This window comes from Hippoglossus hippoglossus, chromosome 21, assembly GCF_009819705.1.
Source record: "Hippoglossus hippoglossus isolate fHipHip1 chromosome 21, fHipHip1.pri, whole genome shotgun sequence".
Lineage (NCBI taxonomy): Eukaryota > Metazoa > Chordata > Actinopteri > Pleuronectiformes > Pleuronectidae > Hippoglossus > Hippoglossus hippoglossus.
Window position 1 is genome coordinate 9,499,749 of NC_047171.1, and position 23,904 is coordinate 9,523,652.

Below are 23,904 nucleotides of genomic sequence, written 5' to 3' on the forward strand. Positions count from 1 at the left end.
GGCTAGATTTGCTAAAAATCAGGAAATAATCCGATGTCAACTTCCCAGTATCTATGACCGCAAAATCATATATCCATCTAACCCTCAAGTGTGTTTACACATGTGCGTATGTTAGCTCGCTCACAGTGACAAACAAAAAACATGTCTTCCGTCCCCTGTAGCCCTTCTTTGGCAGGTCTGGAACAAAAACAAGGTCTTGCCTTCCCAAATAACCAATCACAGTCCAGCGGTGGATTGCAAGATCGTCAAAATAAATCGCTACAAACACCTCGATGTGAGATATGGACAGAGAAAAAAATACAGAAAAGAAGGGAGGAGGAGGAAGAGGAAAGCGGCGGGTTCGTCCGAGTTAAGGGTCTGTGTCTGACGTTTACTTAGGGGAGGAGTCCTGTTGGTCGCCCGTGGTTATCTTGCTACTGCAGTCCCAGTAACTGGAGGCTGGTCTCCCAGAGGCTCAGCTTGAGCTGGGGGTCAAAGGTCCGGGGTGTTGTCATCTCCCTGCACCCATTGGACCAGTAGCCTTCTCCGTACTCCCCCTCCAGGGCTGGTGATAGGGCAGCGTGCAACACAGTGGCAGCGCCCTCTACAGGGGTCTGTGGACGACATACACACAAACACCAGCTGAATAAAAAAGGAATGAGAGAGTCTGCAGGATGACAAGTTCAACAACAAGTTATCGTTGCGAAAACAAAGAACGTGTTTGTGTGCGTGTGTATGAATGCCAGAGGACAACTAATGTCATTGTTTGTTAGTGTCAGCGAAAAGAAGGCTCAGGGTACGTGCCTGTGTATGTTTTTGTGTGTGTGTGTGTGTGCGTGCGTGTGTCTGCATGCATAAGTGTGCATGTGCGTGAGTGTTAGAGTTGATGCTTTTTAACAATGATCTCAGTGTCAGCTGTGAGACCAGGAGCAGGTTTCAGAGCGGAGAGGGGATCACATCCTGCGAGCATCAACACTGACAGGCATACTCTGTGTGTGTGTGTGTGTGTGTGTGCGTGTGCGTGTGCGCCGTAGTACTCCACAACATTTCCCCAAAATCTGTTTAAAAAAAATTTGTTTCCATGACAACAGGCCGCTCCTGAGTGACTTGTTGCTCTGTTGTATCTGATATTGCCAAAGATGCTGCTCAACAATATTCACCAATGACTGTGTCTTTACAAAAGGTGCTGTTGGTTGCATATTCTTCTTAAAGAGTGTCAGAAAACCAAATACCTTTCATTTATCAGTTATACGTTAGAGGCAGCATGTGAACACATCACATTCAGATAAATAATATAATAAACTTTATTTTTATTGCACTTTTCTTAAGAAAGTTACAAAGTGCTGCACACAAAAAAAGGAAAAGAATATAAAAAGTAGAGTCTACACCTTCTCTATTATATGAAAAGTGTGCCGAGATCATTTTTCTTGTGATCTGACGCTATGCAAATAAAACAGTTTCAACTTACACTCCTACAATTATTGTTAAAATAGCTCTGCATGGTTTTGATTTAGTGAATTTTTACCCTTTATTTTTTCTAATCCTCAAATCCACAACCTTAGGAGCACACCACATTGTATTTCACTAAAATATCATAGGTCTAGTTGTTTTCAGACATTTAAATGAAGAACTGTTATACTTTTAAGATTTTATTTTTATTTGTGTTTGTGTGTGTGTGTGCGCTGATGATTTACATGCATGAGTTTGTGTGATGTTTGTGTATGTGGGGCAGAACCCTCCCACAGGTTGCGCTCGGAGGCAAATGCCTGTGACAATCGTGGTTTTGGTCTCAAACACGCACACGTCTCCTTCCATTAAATCCCAGGGACATTAACAGCAGCCTGCGGCCACCGCTTTAAGCTATGCAGGAAATGTTTAAATATATAACACACAGTGAAGAGCCTGCTTAGATTTTTTTTGCACTTCCATTTTTAGCTATGTGGACTGTGTGTATTTGTGTGCGCATGAATGAGTGTTTGTGTTTCAAATTTAGAATATCATCTGCAGTCGAGTCGGCGTTTCAGGTCACCGTGGTGACAGCAGCACTGACAGACGCAGCTCCCTTCCAGGAAAGCAGACAATGAATGCTGCAAAGTTACTGACATTTTTCTTTAAAAAAAAGTAAATCAAAGTCGATCTATGGGTGAATAAAGCAGATGAAAGTCACCAGAGTGTTTTACCTTCAGAAGCAGGGGAGCTAGGGCGCTGTGTGCCAGGTGGAGGGGCTTCCAGAGGTGGCAGTAGAGAGCAGTGTCCACCATGCCAGGGTCCACAGCACATGAAGTCACTGGGAAGCCTCCGTACTGCAGCTCCTGGTGGAGGTGGGAGCTAAATACCAGCTGGGCCAGTTTACTGTGACAGTAAGCAGCATGGGCTGAATAACACTGGCTGAAGAGAGAGAGAGGAAGTAAGACAGAATGTCAGACATTTGTATGAAAAGGATTGAGGGGGTAGAGGGCAGGTAAACAGCTGCCTCACTTTTGTTCAGTTCATTCAATTAAGCTACTGCCATAGTAGAAATAAAATTCTCATTTAATAAGAACTTGTCCTTGTTCAGCAGGATGAGTTCGTCCTACACTGGAAACTCAACACTGATACAATATACACAAATTAGACTAGAAATTAAATTGAGGACAATGTCCCATTTCGTGATTCATTTTAATTTGAGTGATGAAACAGAAGAACAGCAGTTTGCATAATCAGTTGCACAATTTTTTTGAAGATCTGATCGTCCCTGAATAAAGTAATAACAAGGTAATAACAAATTAAATTGCCAAAGTTGTCATAAAGATGCTTAAGGTGCATTGATCGATTCACAACTTCCACTCATGCAAGAAAACACACAGGGAGATATTCCTCCTTAAGAGTTTCCAGTAGCTGCTGGTAACCTTTAATTAAGCAACATGGTGAATTCAATTATTGTTTTCTATATCAAAGTAAAGCTGAATTAACTAGTAATTAAAAGTCAGCATCTCTTTAACCAGTGGTTCTCAAATGGGGGTCTGAGGCACACTTACAGGGGGCTCATGAAAAGTTTAGAGATTCGTCCATTAAAATTATCATAATATATCGCATTCTGTGTAAATATGGTGAAAATATTTTTAATACATGTTAAACACATATTAGTAATATCTTTCTAACATTTTTCTCTTGTGTTATTATACCCATAAGGAAGTAGTAAGTAGAAGTGTAAAAAATAGGCTATGTCAAATTATTCCAAGAGACATGAGGGGTCCATGGAATATTTTTTATATTGCAAGGGTCCTTGGCAATGAAACAATATAAAACCTCTGTCTTTAACAAGCAACCTACAGCCTGCATGTTGAAATCTGTGTGACAACAGGACTTGGGGAGAAATACAGGGAGAGTTTTGTTTGTTTTATCCTTTATCCAAAGATCCTACAGATCATTATAACAGCGTGGTTCCGATTTTATAACATGTTGTGAGAATCTTTGCTCACAGCCATGATCCACAGACCAGCCCAATGGCAAATGAAACAACACAATGAAGATGTTGGGGCTGCTGATATTTCTGGACAGCAGTGCTGCTCTCTGGCAGGAAACTGAACCAACTGGAGCCAACAGCTACTAACGCCAGAAGAAACTGAGGAGCTTGTGTTTGTGATGCCAGTATAGAGAGCGAGCAGGTGAGCGCGACAGGTTTGGCCTCATAATCTTCTACCAAATAAAATAACACAGTAGCCAAAACACTCACTTCTCCTTTCTTGACAGGTTCCCTGAATCCCCTTCACGATTCACACAGGACTCTGGAGTCACTTCTAATCCAGTGCAATAAAATCAAACTTCAACTCTTTAAGAAATGTTTTAAATTGTTCCACCACCACCCATCGTCCTCTCTTTGCACATTCCAGGCTCTGACTTAACTCCCAAGTACTTTTAAATGGGAAAAACTATAGGAAAATTAAAGTATTGTAAAACTAATTTACACTCTTGTCACTTGCTATTTTAGAAAAAAAATAACATTTCTCTCATGTAGTTTTCAGCCAGAGATAAACACAAATATCAAATTTTGTGTGTGTATATTTGAACCTACCGGCTGTTTAAATCATTAAGTCGGACCTCGCCGATGCGGTGGGCGGAGGAGGAGACGTTGACCACACGAGAGAAGTGACCACACTTCCCAGAATCCTTCAGTGTGTCCAGGAGCAGCCAGGTCAACAGGAAGTGACCCAGGTAGTTCACCCCGAAGTGCTGCTCAAATCCATCTTCAGTGCGGCGCTCGGGAACCAGCATGACACCCGCTTGACACAGGAAATGAACACAGAGGCAAGTCAGGCACAGAAAAATACTTTTCAGCTTTTTTTATAAGCATATATTTTAAGCATGGTGCAGAATTACATTTACACAATCTCCAAATTGTTTGGTAGGGCTAATGTATTTGTTGTAACAAAAAACACAAGGTAGAAAACAATAACAATAGAAAACAATAATATATCAATATTCTTAAATCCTAAGAGTCTCTAATATCTCTGCAGTGGTCAGCACAGAGTTAGTGACGTGTGTTCTTTACAGCACATTCTTACATTAACTTTAACTGGCATGTTGCTTTCAAACAGAGTATGTAAACATGAAATGGAAAGCCGTCCGTTGAAGGTTTTCCTATGAGCTTTGATTACTGGTGACGGCAGAAATCCTCTGTGTCTTGCTTATCAATAAGGAGACAGACCTTACCGATGGCTTCACTTAAGGGAAGACTCTGACTGATCTATCTGTTGACGGTCAAAATTTGAATCATTGCAAATTTCCTTTTCTAACATACTGTATATTTAAGTCATCTGACACGGCCGGGAGCATTTATTGGTCAAAATGTTGGCACTAACTGATGAGCCAGTCTGGTGGAGGACATGCAAAACACATTGTTCTTCTTCCTGTACTTAAATGTGAAATACTATATGTTAAAGATTTGTCAGTGAGTCCAAAGCTGAGTTTAATGCTTCAAATTCAGGTGATAGCATTTAAATTACACTGCTGTGTAGACGATCCCTATTCTCCCCACTAATTACTTTATAAACTAACATTGCAGACAATCCACATGTGGCGGGAACAAGACATTTCCATCACTCACCATTATTGATAAGAATGTTTAGTGGCAGGCCCTGCTGCTTGAAGCGTTGGACAAATTGATGGACAGACTGCAAAGAGGCGAGGTCCAGCTTCTTGAACTCGACTGAAATGGAGACAGACACACACACACACACACACACACACACACACACACACACACACACACACACACACACACACACACACACACACACACACACACACACACACACACACACACACACACACACACACACACACAGAGAGAGAGAGAAAGAAGCACATACATCAGAGCCATTGCAAACGGATTATTTCTGCTAGTCGTTTTGGCAGTAAGACATCAAAGAGTGTATTAATCATGAGACTTGGTGGGTTCTTACAGTACGACACTGGCGGTGCTACACTTTCTCTGTACATCTTATAAAACCTTATACTTCTACCTGAACACCATCAATGCTCGACACACTGGTATATCAGGTCTAATGTATGATAAGACACAGGGAGGAAAGCTGTTTATAGTAACATACTGAGATAAAGGCAACAAAGCAATTAGACATATTCTTATCTATGGCCAGCAAATGATGGGGTTATGGGATTTATGGGCGTGTCTGTCTGTCATGTCAGTCACATGATTGCTCCAACCTGTAGAAGTGTGTATATAAGTGAGTGGACACACACCATTTTGCGTCGGTTTGAGACATAGTCATAGACAGTGTTGCCTCATGACAGTGCATTGTGGGTTTTGTGCTAGGCTATTTCCTTTGGGAGCGTAGACATTAGTAAATCTTTGGTTTAACTTTGCACTTTGCACAAACTCTTATCAGTTACAGGCACTGGCCTCTCCTTTTTTGAAGAGCTTCACTTTCAGTTGCCATTTCACCTTGTTTAGTTTGGTTATTTTGTGATAACAAAACATCACTTTTCTTCTCGATCTGGATTCATTTCACACGTGTTACTCCCCTAGTTCATTCCCTAGTGTTTAGTAGGGATGTAATAGTAGCATATTTCAGTCACTGAGATTTCATCTCTTTCTCTTCTTTACAGCCAAAGACAAACACATAGATCACAGAAATGCAACTAAAAACATAAAACAGTAGAATAATATACAAATATGAATAATACAGCATGAAACCTGCAGTATGGCCTGACTGAGGATTTCTTACGACGCATTCTCTGCTGTTTTTTCTTAGGTTGGCAGGTGTAACCATCGATTTATTCTACACAAAAGTAACATTGTTTTCCATGTTCTGAATAGGCAGGTGACAGGGGGAATATGCTATATATTTATAGATCGACATGAACCCTGCTGGGCTTTGAATAATTTTTTTTATACTTGCGAAATCTTTTATCAGCTGCTGCCAAAGTACCATGCAACACAAAGGCACTGCCATTTTGCAGATAGAATACAAAAGGTCCATATCTTTCATATATCGAGAGAATAATATCTTGTTCCCCCCAATGACTGGAGTGAGTGTGTAGAGGGTCAAATATAATGGACAAGGACAGGAAGAGGCCTGAGAGGGAGCAAGGGGAAGGAGAGTTGATGGAACTGATAGAGGAAAAGGCCACCATCGCAGATGAGAGTGCAGCCGTCCCCGATGAAGGTTTGATAGCGTCTTATCTCCAAGCCACGCCATTCACCTCCTGCTGAGTGTGTGTGTGTGTGTGTGCTTCTGTGTGTGAGAAAAAGAGGGACAGAGAGAGAGAGAGAGAGAGCAACACAGAAGTAGAAAGGAAAATGAACACAAGCAGGGAGAGTATGTGTGTGCATGTCAATGAGCACACGTTTGTCACAGTATGTGTATGCATTTAAAAACGATTACAAAGTAAATTTGAGTGTTTGCACATGTGCATTGGCCTGACATGCCTTTGTGTGTTTGTTGCATGCTGCTCCTTTCCTGTCCTCTTCACGGGGCTCCCTTGAGGCCAGTCCCTGTCTGACAGGCCAGTCATATCTAGAAAGCCCACTGGGAGTGAAACGCCATCGATCAGGCGATGCTGTCAGCCCTGAATTCAGATCCCAGGATCTTCTATAAAGCTCAGTTTCCTCAGCTCAATAGCCAAACGCACACTGGCTCTGTTTTCGTTTGACAGAAACTGCCTATGGAGACGTGCACTGAATCCATTCATGTCTCCTTTGAAAGTTTCCATTTATTTCATCCAAGCTTTATGTTAACTTACTTAACATGGCAGGAAACCAAATTAAAGGGTTACTTTAATCATTAAATTTGAAACCAATTCCAAGTTGATTTTATGTAATCTGAAGTCGGCCTGACTTCTGGGAAAGCAGACGTTTTCTATGACATTCAACTTGATCTTTCAGTATGTTTAGGTATAAGCCATGTCAGCAACTTCACCACTCAATGCGAGTCACAAAGACATGTATTTAAAAATGTCTTTGTCTTTTTCTTTCTCAACAACCAATGACAAAAGCTGCCACAAATCCATGTAGGCCTCAAATGATCCAGAATATAGGACGAGATGGTGAATATCCCTTGAACCCTTAATTGAGATTTGTTAGAAAAACATTAAATCTCACTCTTAATCTCAATTGTTCGAGGATAGATTATACAAAATAGACCTTTGTCACTAAAGACAATTAAGCATATCATAAAGGAAAGGACACATGTAAATAAAAATATGAATGATGGCTATATTATACACTATTTATTGACTGTTTAATGGGCCACCTAAATAGAACTGAGCCATAATTAACGTTATTATTTACACATTTGCTTTTCCTACAATGAAAAGGCATTGTGTTTGCAGTGCCATGTTTGATATTGACGGCCTTCACTACTTTCCTTTTGCCTACACCTGAGTTTTGCAACAGTGTGGATGGAAAAGCAGACACGCAAGTGTTTCACAACTGTGTCTATAATTGTGGACACTTAATGTGATTACAAATGGCTCCTGCCACATCAGTGCACATTTAGAGCAACTACAGTGACAAAAGAGACACTGAAAAATCCTTCAATAACTCATTATACTGAGCTTCCATAATTCATTCAGCTTCTAACAAAAGTAAGATGTAAACAAGGTCAAACATATAATACAAATAAAACGAATGCAATCATCAGTTCAATTTAGACAATAAGTTTAAGAATTTTTAATGCATTTAACTGACTAATCTATGGGTGATTAGAATTTGTAAGAGGCACAAATATGGCCAAGGGTTTAAAAGTATCCTCTGCTTTAGCTGGTGCTTCTTTGCGAAAACTTATAAAAAATATAATGATGGAGGACTTCCTGCTTCTTTTCCCAGAAATCCCCTCAATCCACCTGGCTTTAACATGCATCATGCATCCTGATTGTCACCACAGGTAATATTAAGCCGGATTATACCTAACTCTGATATGAAAATGCATCACTGGAAAACCCATTGAATTTCTCCTCTGCTTACCAACAGGCCAGAGATCTTGTATTACTCACACGCTCTGCATCTGACAGAAATAATAGGTGAACTTAATGTGGTCTAACCATCTTCAGAAATGTTTGAATGTGTTTTGTTTGCTCTAAACCCAACACAGTATAAGATGATAGTCAAGTCATAGGATATTCTGAATTCCTCTTACATTTTGAATCACATCAGTGTCTCACTTCATCTCTCTCCTTCTTAATAATATTGTCAAAAAATAAAGAGGGGAAATACAAAAGGAGGAATGAGATTTCCAGAAAACGTTCTGCAACAAATTCTTATGAGACCCAGAAAAAGAAAGTATAAATCGTTTCATTTTGAGCTGTCTCATAAACAACATCGTGATAACTGAGAATTTAAAGTCTGGGCATTTTGCCAGTATGAGCTCCTCCACAGATTTCAGCTGATGTGGCAGAGACCACGCTGGACTGTGCTTTTGTCTGTAATCATTACAATCTTTCCGTACTCGTTGACATAATTCTTGGCATTGTGGTGAAGACTGGAAGTGGAGAGAGGCAGTGGAGCGAGCAGACTCTCGGCTGCAACAAAGTTGTGGTGCGATCAGTGACAGTTGGCCCCAGCAGGTTCAGGCCGCATTCCAACCAAACCAAGGGTAATGGGATGTGGGACTTGGTCCAGATGGAAATTAAGGTACGGGAGCTACACCCAAGCCAGATGGTAAGCATGTGTCAGCACGGTGCATGGACAACATACAATGGATAGTAGGATATCATGGTCTTAGCTGTGTAAGGCTGAACCTTTCTGCAAATTCCTCATCCAATTGGTCTCTATCGCTGGCACCATGACCAATAGCTGAAGGTATATCTTGGGTCTATCTGTAGCCTAATTTACCAAATTCAGCATCTCAGAACACCAAGGTGTGGAATCGCATTTGTGAAACCAGAAGGAATATTAAAATCTCCACTAAAAACCCAAGCAGACTTTCTTTGAACAGTACACGGCTAGTTGACAAAGGTGGAGTAGGGAAAGCAACTCAGGTTCCTTGAGGAAATTGCGGACACCACACGTCACTGTGATGACCTCAGAAACACTGAAACAGGTGGTCATGCTGGAGCTTACACTGCCCTGAGAGGAGTGAAACAGTTTTGAGTATGCAGAACTGGTGGAGGAGTGCTGCAGAAGAAGCACTCCGGTGAATGTCAATTGAAATGACGGGCAAGGGCTTTGCAAGAAAATCTCTGTGCAAAGCTGACAGCCTCCTGGGCATCACTGGTGCACAAAAAAAAAAAAGCCAGCAGCAGAACTTCAGAGACAGCAGGGAAAGCCTCAAGGGGGCTGTGGATCAGGAGGGTCAAGCTGTGGTCTAATGTCTGAAGTTGAAAGACCCACAACACCTGATGACTCAAGGCACTATCGATGATGATGTGTCCAAGTGTATCAATAAATCTATGCCACAAATTACAGAATATATAGCCATAAAGTGATGTGTGTTTTAAGGCAAAACAAAATGAACGATAGGTCATAATATGAAGCCAAACTGTTCCCACACTGACTTCAGTGTCTGCCGGGGGTTTGCAGTCTGGGTTATTATCTATTTTGAGCAAATCAAATAAGCCTGCAAACATTTACTGCAGGCGTGATGACTCAATCATGACTCGACCAAAATAGTCAATGAAACTTGCAGTTGAAAGACAAAAAGCACAGGTGTAATGTGTAATATACAGCTTGCCCTGATTTTAAGTGGTAGAATGATTTCTTGATTAAATGTGTTATACTGTTACTTTTGAAAACATTTTTCTTTCTTTTTTACAAAAGTAAAGTAATCAGAGCCTAACATCTTCCTTCATGACTGAACTAAAAAGGTGTCTGAAAAAGTTAATTGGAGAGAAAAGGCTTTGGTAAAATAACTGCAGCTTTTGGGGGAAGGAAGCAGCACCTGAACTGAAAAATAATTTCATGTGTTATGCAGAAACACTGCACATGCAAACGCACGCACGCACGCACACCCACACACACACACACACACACACACAGGTTGACTTGCTTCACACCGTTAATCTAGGCCTATAGTTTGAGGCAAAGTGTTACTTTCAAGTGCACCGTGACTAAAGTTAGCGGACAGACTGCACTGCCTGTGGCAAAAATACACCCTGTATCTGCATGTGGTGTGTGTTTGTGTGTGAGTTTATAATTTAGAGTAAAATACTTAAAGCCTCATTGACTAAAGCTCACTTGCAGTCTTAAGTCATTAGCATATTTCCACAGGATTGTGCTTGAGGTTTTCTGGGGCTCATACCTTTGTTTCACTGCACTATGGCACCAAATGGTACCAAACACACCTTTACATATGTATATCTAGTGACTGTTAGATAGAGAGAGGGGGAGAAGGAGAGTATATATCTATATATACACTTGAGTTAGATGAAAGGAGCGATGCTATATTTCTCAAAATACCAATTCTTTGATAGGAAATGTAGATATACCAGCAAGTGGAGGTGAATGGGCAGCTAGTGTGGTTGTACATCAACATGGCTTGGCTTGGAGGCTGTTTTTACTAGACTTCCATTTCCTGAATCTCAAAGGTGGCCTGTCTGGGTTCAAAACAGAATAAGACTAATGATTTTTCCTTTAATTGTATTCAAGGTGACTCAAATGAGCAGTCTCTCTTTTTCTATTGTATAAAATATATAAGGATACTTTGTGAAATTAAATTATTTGTCTAGTGACAACTTGGAATCTCCTGAGTGACCTCTACAGATGTCCATAAGGCCTGGCAAGCCAAAAATTGGCAGTTCTTGTTGAGTCTGGTGACCAGAGAGAAAAAACCTTCTTGCTAGTCCTTCAATGTTTTTTTCAATATCTTGTTGGGAATCAAACTCCATCGAAGAGTGTGAATTTTATCCAAGAGCATTTGTCCTCTCAACTCATTCAGTTTAGCTGCGTGTTTACAGCTGTAATGATGCTTGAGATTGGCCTTTTTCATCACTGTCAGTGATCAGTAATGATTTGTCCATTTTCCAAGTCCAAGTGCACATCTACTTTTGTTTTCTTGCCAGTCGCCATGATGATTGACGGAAGAGTTGTGTGTTTCCTCTTTCACCATGACCTGCCAGGCATACAGCCAGAGAGGAGATTATTCTATTATTTTATATTATTGCTATTTATCGCAGGAAAAAATTACTTATTTCTAATGAGAATTATTTTTTATATTTCTGATTTGCTTTTTTATATTAATTAATTGCCTTGCGGGCCAGATCAAACTGTGTCACGGGCCACATATGGCCCGGAGGCCAGGCGTTACACGCCCCTGGTGTATATTATGAGCAGTCTCCCATTTCATAACAGACTAATGTGCAAACGCTAGGAAAGATGCCAAAGGGTGTTTGGACAGAGATGTTTAAAGCTCCTGCTTCACATACTAATGAGAATCCATTACTGTCGCATTCAAATATGCGCACACACACACACACACACACACACACACACACACACACACACACACACACACACACACACACACACACACACACACACACACACACACACACACTCACACGCCAACACATTCTCATTCAGTGCACAAGCATCTGGCTACAGACACCCCTCTTGTCCCCTATGCCTCAGTGCCTGCCAATTACAAAAGAAGTAATCAATTCCACCACGGCCCCGTCCAGGGAAATCGACTTCAATGACACCAGCTACATGGCTGCTGTCTCTGTACCTGACAGCCACTTACACACAAGCAGGGACCTGGCCAGCCGGCTTTCTGCTGCTCTCCACTGCGAGGCCGGGCAAGACAAACCACTGCTTGCTTCCCAATTGGCAGCACTACACGTAACATCATACCTAACCTGTATCCAACTGTACCAGGAAGAATGACAGCATGTATTTTTCCTGCCTGACTGATGCATAAGCATAAGGGACAAGTATTCGTAAGTGCATGAGGCTCAAGAATGTGAAGGTGAGGAGAGTTTATAATAGCTTACAGTATGTCTATAGGACGACAGCAAAGAAAGAGAACAAGTGCAGCTTACAGTTTTGATCTATATAGTGACATCAAGTGAAGAAAGTAATAATAGTAAAGAAACAGCTGGTGCTTTCTCGCTGTATTTAAGGAGGCGCCAACCTTTTGCCATTTTGTCGCTGCCTCGGCTCATTGCTGCCAGGCAATGACCCGAGCTTGTCATCAAAGGTCCAGTTTGTAGGATTTAGTGGCATCTTAATGGTTAGGTTGCAGATTGCAACCAACTGAAAAGCCCTCCCATCACTCATCCTTTTCTGTGGGAGGAGAGAGTGAGGCAAGAGGAGTGCTGGAAGGCGAGGGGAAGGTAATGTGAAAAAGATTCCAGTAATGTCAAAATGAAAAAGGGCCGCTCTAAAGACAGTGTTTTGGTTGTTTGTTTTGTGATGTTGCAGAAACATTGTGGTGCAACATGGAGGACTGAAGGATTTGAAGAGCTCAATCCAATTAACTGGGCCTTTACACTTTGTTTTGATTCTCCATATTTGCAGACATCGTCCTTGGTGCGTGAAAAATGATTTTTAGCATCACTTAATTTACTTGCAAGTATGGCATCAGGATCAGGGCAAGGTCACACTCAGGTAAATGTAGCAGTGGCAAGCCTCTGCCTGCCATTTACTTCCAATCTGTGCGAGGGAGGAGGCAAATAAAACATTTGCTTCCTGTGGTGAAGCAAATCCGCAGTGTAGCTTCGCATGGAGTTTAACTTTGGTGAACTTTACTCAGCGACGTATCTGTAAACGTGCCCAGACCCTAAATTTGTGTCTTTTTATGTCTTTATATTGACTTTGTATGAAATCATTGAACATCCTCTGAGTTAAGAAGCTGCAGACAAACCCTGCTAGGTGGATGTTTGGTACACAGAAGGATAACTCACGAGGCATCTCAGTCATGAGACCACAGTGGAATTTATGGTGCTGTGAAGGTCAGCTGCATCCATTTCTCAACATGTGAGTTACAGAGAACACTTTAAGGTGTCGGTAATGGATGCTGATACATCGCTTCGCTGCTATCATTTGTCTCTTCTCATATGCATCTCTTCGTCTGAACTTTCATTTCCTCCTTAACCCATCTCCTGTCTTTTTAATGTGTCATTTTCCTATATTTGTCCATTTTTCATGCTCTCCTTCCCCATCTGCCTCCTCCATGTCTATGTCTCTCCCTCCTCCCCTCACATTTTGGTTTACTTTTCTCCCCTCGTGTTCTTTTCAGCTCTTTCCCTATATTTTCCTTCTCCTCACAGTTCATCAACCAACAATCCTGACAGTGTATACTTGGCATGAAAGCGCTGTCTGTGTTTGTGTGTGTGTAAACCTGCAAGTGTGCAATTACGTGTGTGTCTGGAAAAGACTGTAAAAACAAGCCTGAGGGACACACGGATGCACCTCTGCCCTTTATCTTCAAACACTGGCATACTAAAACAAATGCACATGTACACAAAGGTTTAGTGTGTCTGTGTGTGGTTGTGTGTTTGTTCTTAGGGATGTTCGCAATGTTACCTTTGGCCTCTTTATACTCCTCACAGATCCTTCTGACGGCTGCCAGGCCCTCACGCTCATCCCTCCCACCTGAAGGAGAGACACACACAGATTAATACAATGTCTGACAAGCCCTTAGAGGCTTTTATACAATAATAGTGTTTGTGTTTTTTGTCAGGCAGATTTTTTAGTATATTAAATAATGGTTCAGTGTTAAGAGAAACTTCCCAAAAACATGTTGTTACTTTAACATCAGATACAGTACATTAGATAATTTTATATATTTAACACCTGCAAATGCCCGGGTGTGAGATGCCGTCATTGACTTGGACTGTTTACAGAGAACATCTGCATACAAATGAACTCTGCATCTATTAAATAAGATATGAGAGAAGTTAGCAAGGTATAAATATAGGGAAGAAACAGAGGAGGATGAGGAAGATACGTGGGCTTGTGTCTAAATTATTATTTTATTGCCAACAAATTATTGCTGACAATAAATCAATTAGATGATCCAGTCGATTCAGTCAATCTACAAAACATCAGTTAAACATTAGCTGTTTACCACTTCTCAAATGTAGGGAATCATTGCACATAAAAATGAATACACACACACACACATGCAAACTCTCTTCCTACTCAAACTCATTCACACAAATAGCCTCACTCTCATTTCCTCTCTGCACACACAAATACACAGACACACTAATCTTGGATTATCACGCAGGCCTTTTCAAGGGCACAGCATCATTTACCCTGATGCACTGCGGTTCAGGCTCGATGTGGCTCTTCAGGATGACGTGTTACAAGGGTAACACAAATGCACATATTCAGGACAGACCCACACAGATCTCGCACAAATACAGCTGTTTTCTTTCTTTACACAAATAGCTGTTGTTCAAAAGGCCTCTCTGCTCATGGACCGGCAGTCAATGAAAATGCTGCATATCCTTACATTTCTGCAAAAGTGCTTCTGGTAAAAGCTCTCTATTAAAATAGCCACTGATTAAAAATATGCCCAGAGGAAATAATTTGCCTACTAAATATTTTTGGGCTGGGGGTTGAAAATGTAACCTAATTTTTTCCCATCAAAATTTCTGCAGCAGAACAACTGCAGAATTCTGAGCATGATACAGAATAAGAAAGTTACAAGTAAACTTCCCCATATTTATAAACTAGCTAAGGCATCAGTTCAACTAAAACTTGAGACTACATATCGTCATTTAGACATCTACAAGTAGGCTGTGGTTCATTAGACCCTGGGCCAAATCTTACATGCAGCACAAAGTGCACAAAGCAAATGTCCAACTGATGTAGTTGTCACTTCCATCCTGCACCCACTTTGTTTAAATAGCAAATGCACTTGCACCCATCTGAGTGGTCATGCCTGGTTGGTCTTAGTGCATTGTTGACACATTGCTAAATCAAGGCAGTGGAAAGCATTGATGCTTTTGATCAACACAAACTTTGATGTCATTGACTTTGAGATATTTTGCTTTTATTATATTTAACTGAGTATCTTGTATTTTGTATTTTTGCCTCTCTGGACTTTCTTCATGGCTGCTGCTGTCATCTAGATGTCTGGTTTGCACCGTTTCCTCAGCAGAGTCAAATTCACTCTTGCTACCTGGAAATCCACCATTAAAAGCCAGGGTGTAAGTGTGAGTGCATTTGACCTTACTAGGAGATGGGCACTCAAATTGGTTTATTGCATGTTACGCCCAAAACACTCTTATAGAACATGTGTCAAACGTTGGTTCGAAACAGTCTGACATCCCAACATATTTTCTAATAACAACCCCACATAACAATGACATAGAGGTGTGTCAGTTTCCTTTCCTGTGACACAATCTGATGAAGAACCTTGAATTTAAAAATGCTGTGGTTGGTTGAGCCCAGAGAGACATTCTGATAAAACAGTGGGTTCATTTTATGACGGGATATCATGTTGTGTGCTGGGGCTGCTATCAAAAGCAGAGAAATCATTTGTCTGGCGCTTTGATCAATCTGCTGCTAATCAATACGTGAATGATTGGACCATGCAGAAAACAAGTGTGCAACTTGGGGCTGTCAGTGAGACATTATTCAGGTTTGGTGGAGCAGACTGATTGCTTTGCTTGAAAAAAGCTGTATTTATGAATGATTTTCAGAAGAGAGAATTGTTTTCTACTGTGCTGGAAGGTTCAAAATTATTTATAACTCATAACTCGTTTTTTTATGGACGGTCAGATTAATGAGTTTTTCCCACAAAAAGTAGGTTTCAGTTTTCTGTTTTGAGATTTTTTGTTAAATGATGAAGATTATAAACAGGCAGCTTTTTTTCTGGGTGTTTTGTGAGTGAATTTCTCAGCATTTACCAAACCTGGCTTATGACTGTAAATGGATAAGAACATTTTCCCATGGAAGACATCGCAAACCTGCTTGCCTCTTGGTTAATGGCTCAGGAAAACAATCATGCAGCAGCTTGACTGATAGTTCACTGATAAAATTTCATTTCGTCGCATTTAACCAATTTGGCCTCCAAAGACTTTTTCTTCCATGGAAGCAAATGTGATAACAGAAGACAAGGATGACTTCCTTTGTACGTCCTGTTTATCAATCCCACATATCACAATGTGTCATTTCATGGAAAACCTAATCCAGCTGCTATTCGGCATCTTTAAGAGGCTGCTAAAGAATTTATTGTCATCGGCATTGAACTATTGAACTCCGGGAATTGAAATGGGGAAATAGAAGAAGAAGAAATCAGTAAATGTTGATAACTTTAAAAATGTACCTGATTTAAAACTCCATCAGTGCCCTTATCACATCAGTTATAGTTGCTGAGACCATGATAACTGATCTATCCATGTTTTTCGGAAAAATAAAGCTCATTGAATTAAATTAAATTAATTAATGTGTGTAAACGATTAACAAACTAACAAACTATTAAAGTACAGCTTCAAATTAAACAGTTTATTATTATGTATATTGTTTTTCTTGGTGGGTGTACTGGTGTTTTTGCAGGAGCACAATATTTTCCAACACTGAATAATTTAAGTGTAATTATCTTCTCTTAAAAATATTCACTTTCAATCAAAACCTACTCAAAAGCACTTCACGGCAAATTGCACACTGATAAATCTCCAACTCTGGTATTTGCCGGTGCACGGGCTCAAACCATTAACTCCCCTCACGCAAGCACTCTGCTCCCACTCCACCTGAAATATGCATCCACTCCGTTACGAGAGTGGGATCTATTTTACCACCAAATATTCTCACTTCATGAATTATCTCAAGAGGTGGGGGGGGGGGGGGGAGAATTTGAAATGGAGATACACTCTTTCCTGCGGGATCAGCTTCAATACACACGCAACTGTCTGTGTCTATGTCGGACGCTTGAAGTTCTTCATGTATTGATTCTGTGTGTGTGTAATCATACAGTGCGTAGCTCTCAAGTCTCGTTATCTTCTGCTCAAACCGTCTCCAAGGATACTCTGACACTGACTTTGCGGTGTACACTTGGAATGAATAAAGCTTGACTTTTCTTCAAAGTTTTCCAACTCGTGAACTGAATGGAAAATTCTGTCTCACCCTGGAAGCCAAACCGCATTAAGACATATTGCTGTTCTGTGCACGGCATATTGGAGCAGTAATGTACTGCACCTTAAGTGGATATTTTAAGAAAATTTATTTTAAAATATTCTCTGCCAACCCATTTTATTTGTATTTCAGGAATCATCACAAAACAGAGTGATGTGAAAAGCTCCCATAACGTCAAGCCCCCTCCCCTCCTTCAACCAGTTCCCTTCCGTCCCCACTTCAACCCAAATACCACAAAACAAGACTAACATGTTATTATCAGCACATAATACGGCTGGACAATAAATCCTTACATTCCATGAGAGACCCTGTCACATCCCGATATCGACATATATCGTTACTCATTAGTTTCTTAACCGAGAACAAATTTGGGGCCATGTCTTTGTAGATGCAACCTAAGTTAATAATGTTTCAGTCCACTGTGGGGACAAATTGCCAACTACGGATTTGTGGTTTATGTGTTGTGTGTTGTGTGTTGTGTGTTGTGTGTCACATTCAGGCAACAGAGCTCCCTCCTAAAAAAGAGGCTTTTCTGTTGCCTGAAGGCAAATGTTTCTGCCTGAACATATGCTATGTAGAAGAAACCAAATCATAGTCCTAATGGCGAAGAAATATTGCCGTAAAGTGTGATTTTTTTTAAGAGGGGAAATGTTGTTTTTCTATTGTCAGCCAACATGTATAGTCATATTGCAAAGCCCTGGCAAATATTATCATATTTTAACTGTGATAAGAAATTGTGGAGCCTGTATGTGGGGGGTGGAGCCAATCCCAGCTGACATTTGACAAAAAACACCCTGCACGGGTCACTGCACATCGCAGGACCAACATAGAGAGACAAACAAACAGTCATTGGATTGTGGGAAGAATTTGAGTTATCTGCAGAAAACCCACACTGACGCAGGGAGCACATGTATGTAAACTCCACACAGAAAGACCCCGGCCTCCGTGTCATTAGCAGTGACCATGCGCTCTCCACGGTGCTGAATCAAGAGTTCACGCTGTTTCACAAGGACGTCTTAAACTCCAGCCTTAATTACTTTACTGTTTAATTGTTAATACACAATTAACAATTGTGCATGAGCAACATTATCTTCCAGTTAATTTGCATTTGCAGTCTCTGGACAGGGAGTACAACCTCTCTGCAATGCGTAAATAAGGTGATCCAGCTCAAGTGGGTATTTATACAGAATGTAAAATGTAAAATCCCTAAGTAGCTGTTGTCAACAAGTGAAGTACTCCTCATCACAGCTACCACAGAGAGTTCAGTGGTTTAGCATGATGATTGAGTTGAGCTGAAACCAAACCCAGTGACTGGACAAATAGAGTAAAGAGTAAAACTTGATCCTGCTTAATGGGCACAGCAGAAACGACACCAGTCCCTACGGGAGTGTACGTTTGAGGAGATGCTAATGGCAGTTAGCTCAGCTGCCAGTTCTGGGGTGTTGCTGGGAGAGATGTTAGAGGAAAAACGGGAAAACGTACTTCCTCCAACCACAGAACCCTCCAGACGAAAAGAACAAAGCACAATAATACAAACAATTAAACACGGTGCAATCTTACCACCAATGTGTCTCCAACACAGAGAAAGCTATAACCAGCTTGTGTGATGCTGTTTGGTAGATCATGATAAGGGATATCAAAGAAACAGTTTAAATGTTTTAAGAAAAACTTTGACAAATAACATCTAACTTTGGTAGATTTCTGGATGGATAGTTTCAAACACAGGCTGGATACAAAGATGGACAACATGACAGCTCCCCAAAGTGAAGCCAAATTATTTGGGCTGGGTTTAATATAGGTCATAAACCCTACTTTCTCATGGACATGGACCAAAAAATTGCATTTTTCTCAAAGATGGTTTCTGTCATTTTAGGTCGTTCTGATCACACTGGTGTATATTCAAGTGGTTATTTTTCAAATAAGTTTGGTTTTTAATAGTTATTTGATGCAAAAACATTAGGTGAAACTTCATGAATGACAGCTAAAACTGATAAGCAACTGGAAAAATGCATGTAAATAGGCAGGTCCTATATAGCAGTGGTACAGCAGCTCCACACCACACTACTGTGCAGACTCTGGCTCCAAATGATGTCAATGACCGCAGCATTCATCCTTCTTTAACAGTGGAATTTATTTTCATCAGTTTCACCACAGGGCAACAAACACCCACTGATATCACAAGTGGGATTATTGCTCCAGCTCCGGCTCACTGGCATCAACATCAAACCCTAAATACTAAACAAAACACTTAAGTGTGTGAAGAAGCTGAGCTGTTAAACCGAGTTGGAACCTTGAAGTGCAAAACATTAGAAGTGGGAGACAGGGAGGACATCAGAGGTACTGATCATGATCAACATATTTTAGGAAGTGGCTCCGGGAATAAAAGATGAGGGAGTGATCAATGTAGTACATCACCGCGGTGAGTAGGTACAAGGTGGCATACGCAAAAAAGTGATACACCATATAAATGTATACGACATAAGGGGTTCATTCATTTGATGTCTGCGCAGTCCACACACACACACACACACACACACACACACACACACACACACACACACACACACACACACACACACACACACACACACACACTTACTATCTCACTGTCGTCATCTGTTTACGAACACATTCAAATATTAATACTTATACTTTGTAGGTAGTCAGTACTTTTGTGTTTTTGCTCTGTAAAATGATGACATTTCTCACATACTACAAGAACCTGGTATAAAGAATTTCAGTCAATTCCTTTATGAGACTTTGTTGGGTCTCTTCCAAAAGCAAATATCACTAAATATTTAACAATAACCATAGAACAATACCAGACCTTGTTTCATGCAAAACGTAAATTTGCATTTCACACTCAATTTGATATTAACCTTTAAATCCCGACAGAGCTCCAAAATCATCCCACGGTTTAGTATCACATATTTTCTAATGATGAAAACAAACATGAGACGAATCAGCGGGGCGTCGAGAGGCATCTGAATGTGCCATTGACCTTCTGATACTAATTAAGGATTTCTGTCAGCAACAGGCTTTTACACAGACGATTCCTTCAACATTTTTGTTCACTGTGCAATACGCATTACTTTATTATAAGGGTATATCTCTGGAGCCTTTTATCCTCGCTGTCGCTCCACCAACAGAGAGCCATCTTCATTCAACTACACTGGACGTAGTGCATGATACACCAGGACGCCATAAAAAGATAGGCATTGGATCAAATAAGGTTGAACTATTGTGTACAGATATTCATATATTGTTTAGCTCGGATCGTCTTAAATAAAAAGGTGCCTCGAACCGGACCAGCAGAACAAAATTTAATCTGACCAAAAGAGGTGGTCTTGGTCCGGATGAAACTGAACCACGGTTTGGTTTGTAGCGTGAACATTTTTTTGGGTAGTTCTGACGTCTGTACTGGCAATAATACCATAATGATATTAAAGTGGCAATGAAATTAACCATGAACCATTTCATTCATTTTCTCCATTCAAGCGGAAAGACGACTACCTGTCAATCTGACAACACACCACTGTCAGAAACAAGTCTGCCAACAAACCAATCAATGTCAAGTAGTTTCACACAATCCATGTAAGCGATGATGACAGAACGTACGAATGTCATACAAAATCCCAGAGTGTGCCCCCTGAATTGCAATCTGAAACCAAAACTAATCGAATCAAATGGAACAAAGAAAGAAACCTTGGTTTGGACTTTCAGGTGTGAAAACATCGTAACAGTCTTTAACCCCATGGACCCTTCTTCGCGACTAATTGATGTATTTTGACATGTTTTCCTTTTGATATCCCTCATGCAGACCATAGAGCATTTAGTTTGATTCTCTGGGTTAATATTTGCCTCCTACACTTTCCAAAGACCTCGATTGCAACAGTTTTCATCTGCATCTATTTTAAACTAAAGGTAAAAGAAAAAAAAGACACTGTGATGACAGTGGATTATTGTGTTTGATGGTGTTGTTTACTAAAAGTCATAACTCTTAACTGCAATTCCTGTGTTGTTCTCAAATTGACAGACAGTGATTCAATTAAACGTGCAGACATTTCCTACTACACACAGCCTGACACAAGTCTTTTCGGTCTCTCCCTGTGTTGCCTCTGATCATCCAGCTGAAAACTCATTTAGGCCCATTTAGCAGTGATTAAGGGCGTTTTCACTATCCTCTCTAAGGTTGCTGTGCCACCAGCTTTACACCTGCTTAAGCTGTGAGTGCGTTGACAGATTGCCTTGTCAAGCTCACTGCTGTAGGCAGGTGGTTATAACCTGTGCATAACTTACTTTTATGGATGTAAAGTCAAAATAATCTGAATATATTCACGTATCAAATCCTCCAGCAGGCTCAACAAAATCACAATTTTATTCTGTTCTATTCCCAAGCATGAAGAAAGAGAAACTTTCTGACAGAAACCAACACAGGTTTGGTTTAATATGCCGTTATATAGATCTATTGAGGTTTTATGTGTAATGCTGCAACAGTTATAAAAGTTTTGACATATCTATTTGTCTTAAAAGCTGGAGTCCGTCCACACAAATCCATGGTTTTCAGCCCGATATAATATTTTTTCCTCATAAATTCTCAAGGCTTAATACAATACGAATGAGAAAAGGCTACTCCTCCTCAAAATAACCTAAATCAAGCAACGAGAGAATGAGAGAGAACTTACAAAAGGGTTTGTGACTCAGAAAATTGAGTGAGTCTGCCATTTGAAGAACAATGCTCACCAACCAATGTTTTTTTTGAAAATTCACTTTTATAGATGCTTTTATCTTCTTATCTTCATGCATTTTACTTTGGTTTATATTTTTTCCATAATTTATTGTGTTTTTCTGTGTTTTATTGCTTTCTCTTTTTTTTATTGTTTGTTTAATAACTGTGAAGCACCAAAGGTTATCATTAATATTACCATTTCATTTTTGAGTGAAAACAGATAGGAGTAAGCCTGAGGGGAAATCTCTTTGTCATACACGTGTGTTTACCATGTATCTCCTGCCATGCTTGTGTGTTTCATTTGTGTGGCGGTCTCATACTGTACCTATGATAACGTGCACGCCCAGTCTGGCCATGTGGCGGACTACCTCATAGCCGATTCCCCTGCCCCCTCCTGTCACTATGGCAACCTTGCCATCTTGTCTGGGCATCACTGGCAGAGGCAGAAGAGGACACACAGATATCAGGGAGAATGTCATTGGATAAGGAGGCTGCTTCAAGACGGGACGCTATTTCACAACAAGAGAAGTCCTTGTAGTTACACTTGTAAGTAGTGTGCAAATCTGGAACTGACTTTATCTAGGTTTGCAAATTCACGTGGTACTGTGAAAGGACTTTGCTTTGCTTTCTTAAACGATGTTGAATGGAGTCGCTTTTGTGTCCTATAATCACCTGAATAATAATTTTGTGTAACTGCTAACTTCCTGCCTCCTTCCTCATTCCTGAAAAAAATAATTTGGCTGGGCAATAAAACAATATCAGTTATTTAAATATAATTTTCATTAATAACAATACAACAAAGGTTCAAAATATATCTATGGCGTGCTTATTTATGCATTGTGCCAGCATAGTGAGGAGGTTTACACATAATAGATCTTTTCTGCTCATACAGAAGAGTCTAAAATCTCCACCAACGAAATTATAATATGACATTTACCATGATAATTATCAATATCAACTGCTATGGACATTTTTATCTTGATATCATTTTTGGCAATATCGCCCAGCCCTATATTAAATCACTTCATATCACTCATAGTATGGTTAAATGTCTATGTGTGCACTGTGTGTAAGAGATGTTTAAAACAAACTCCTGTATTTTCTTGAATCAAATGTAGTTATAAGTATGACGTCATATTATATATTGTATAAGTATAGAATAAATATAACTAGTATGGTAAAAGTATATACTTTACACTTATAGTATATATTCATCATTGACCTGTGGCTGTGATACGTTCTGTCCTCTTGTGAACAGCCACCACAGACCAAGCCACATTATACAAAGTGATTATTTAAGACCACGTAGCTCGCGGACAAACGCAGACACTTTTAAAACGATCATTTCATGTTAAAATTAACTGTTAAGCTGTTCTGGTGAATTCGGCTGACATAATAAACCAAACAGACGCTACTGTCCCTGGTGTTTTGACTCCTTTCTAAAAACTAGCTAACGCAGCTAGCTTAGCGTCTGACACACGTTACAGCACTACGGTGACAGCCCAGGTTAAAGAATGGCTCCTACAGGCACAAAGTAACGTAACAACGTGTAACTACAGGCTGACAGCGTTCATCACTCTCAGTACAACCTGACAGGGACACAACACATGAACCACAGACTGTACATAGAGGTGAAGGAACGCAGCAGCACAGCGGACAACTTGACCGGGAG

At 40.4% G+C, this 23,904-nt stretch overlaps 1 protein-coding gene across 4 annotated transcripts in view; it reads right to left on the reverse strand.

Annotated features, from left to right (window-relative positions):
- Nucleotides 1–9: 9 nt before the first annotated feature.
- The window catches only part of LOC117754663 (dehydrogenase/reductase SDR family member on chromosome X-like), a 40,548-nt gene continuing 16,653 nt past the window's right edge, over nt 10–23,904 (reverse strand). For 2 of the 4 annotated variants that reach the window (XM_034573726.1, XM_034573727.1), the window contains 6 exons: nt 22,558–22,665; nt 13,943–14,011; nt 5,066–5,167; nt 4,034–4,241; nt 2,160–2,367; nt 10–593 (listed from right to left, as the gene is read on the reverse strand). In XM_034573726.1, coding sequence (XP_034429617.1) covers nt 414–593; nt 2,160–2,367; nt 4,034–4,241; nt 5,066–5,167; nt 13,943–14,011; nt 22,558–22,665 — 875 coding nt within the window. In that variant the 3' untranslated portion in view covers nt 10–413. Of the gene's footprint in view, nt 594–2,159; nt 2,368–4,033; nt 4,242–5,065; nt 5,168–13,942; nt 14,012–22,557; nt 22,666–23,789; nt 23,887–23,904 lie in introns of those variants that run through there. The other 2 variants (XM_034573729.1, XM_034573730.1) reach the window with 2 other exon arrangements.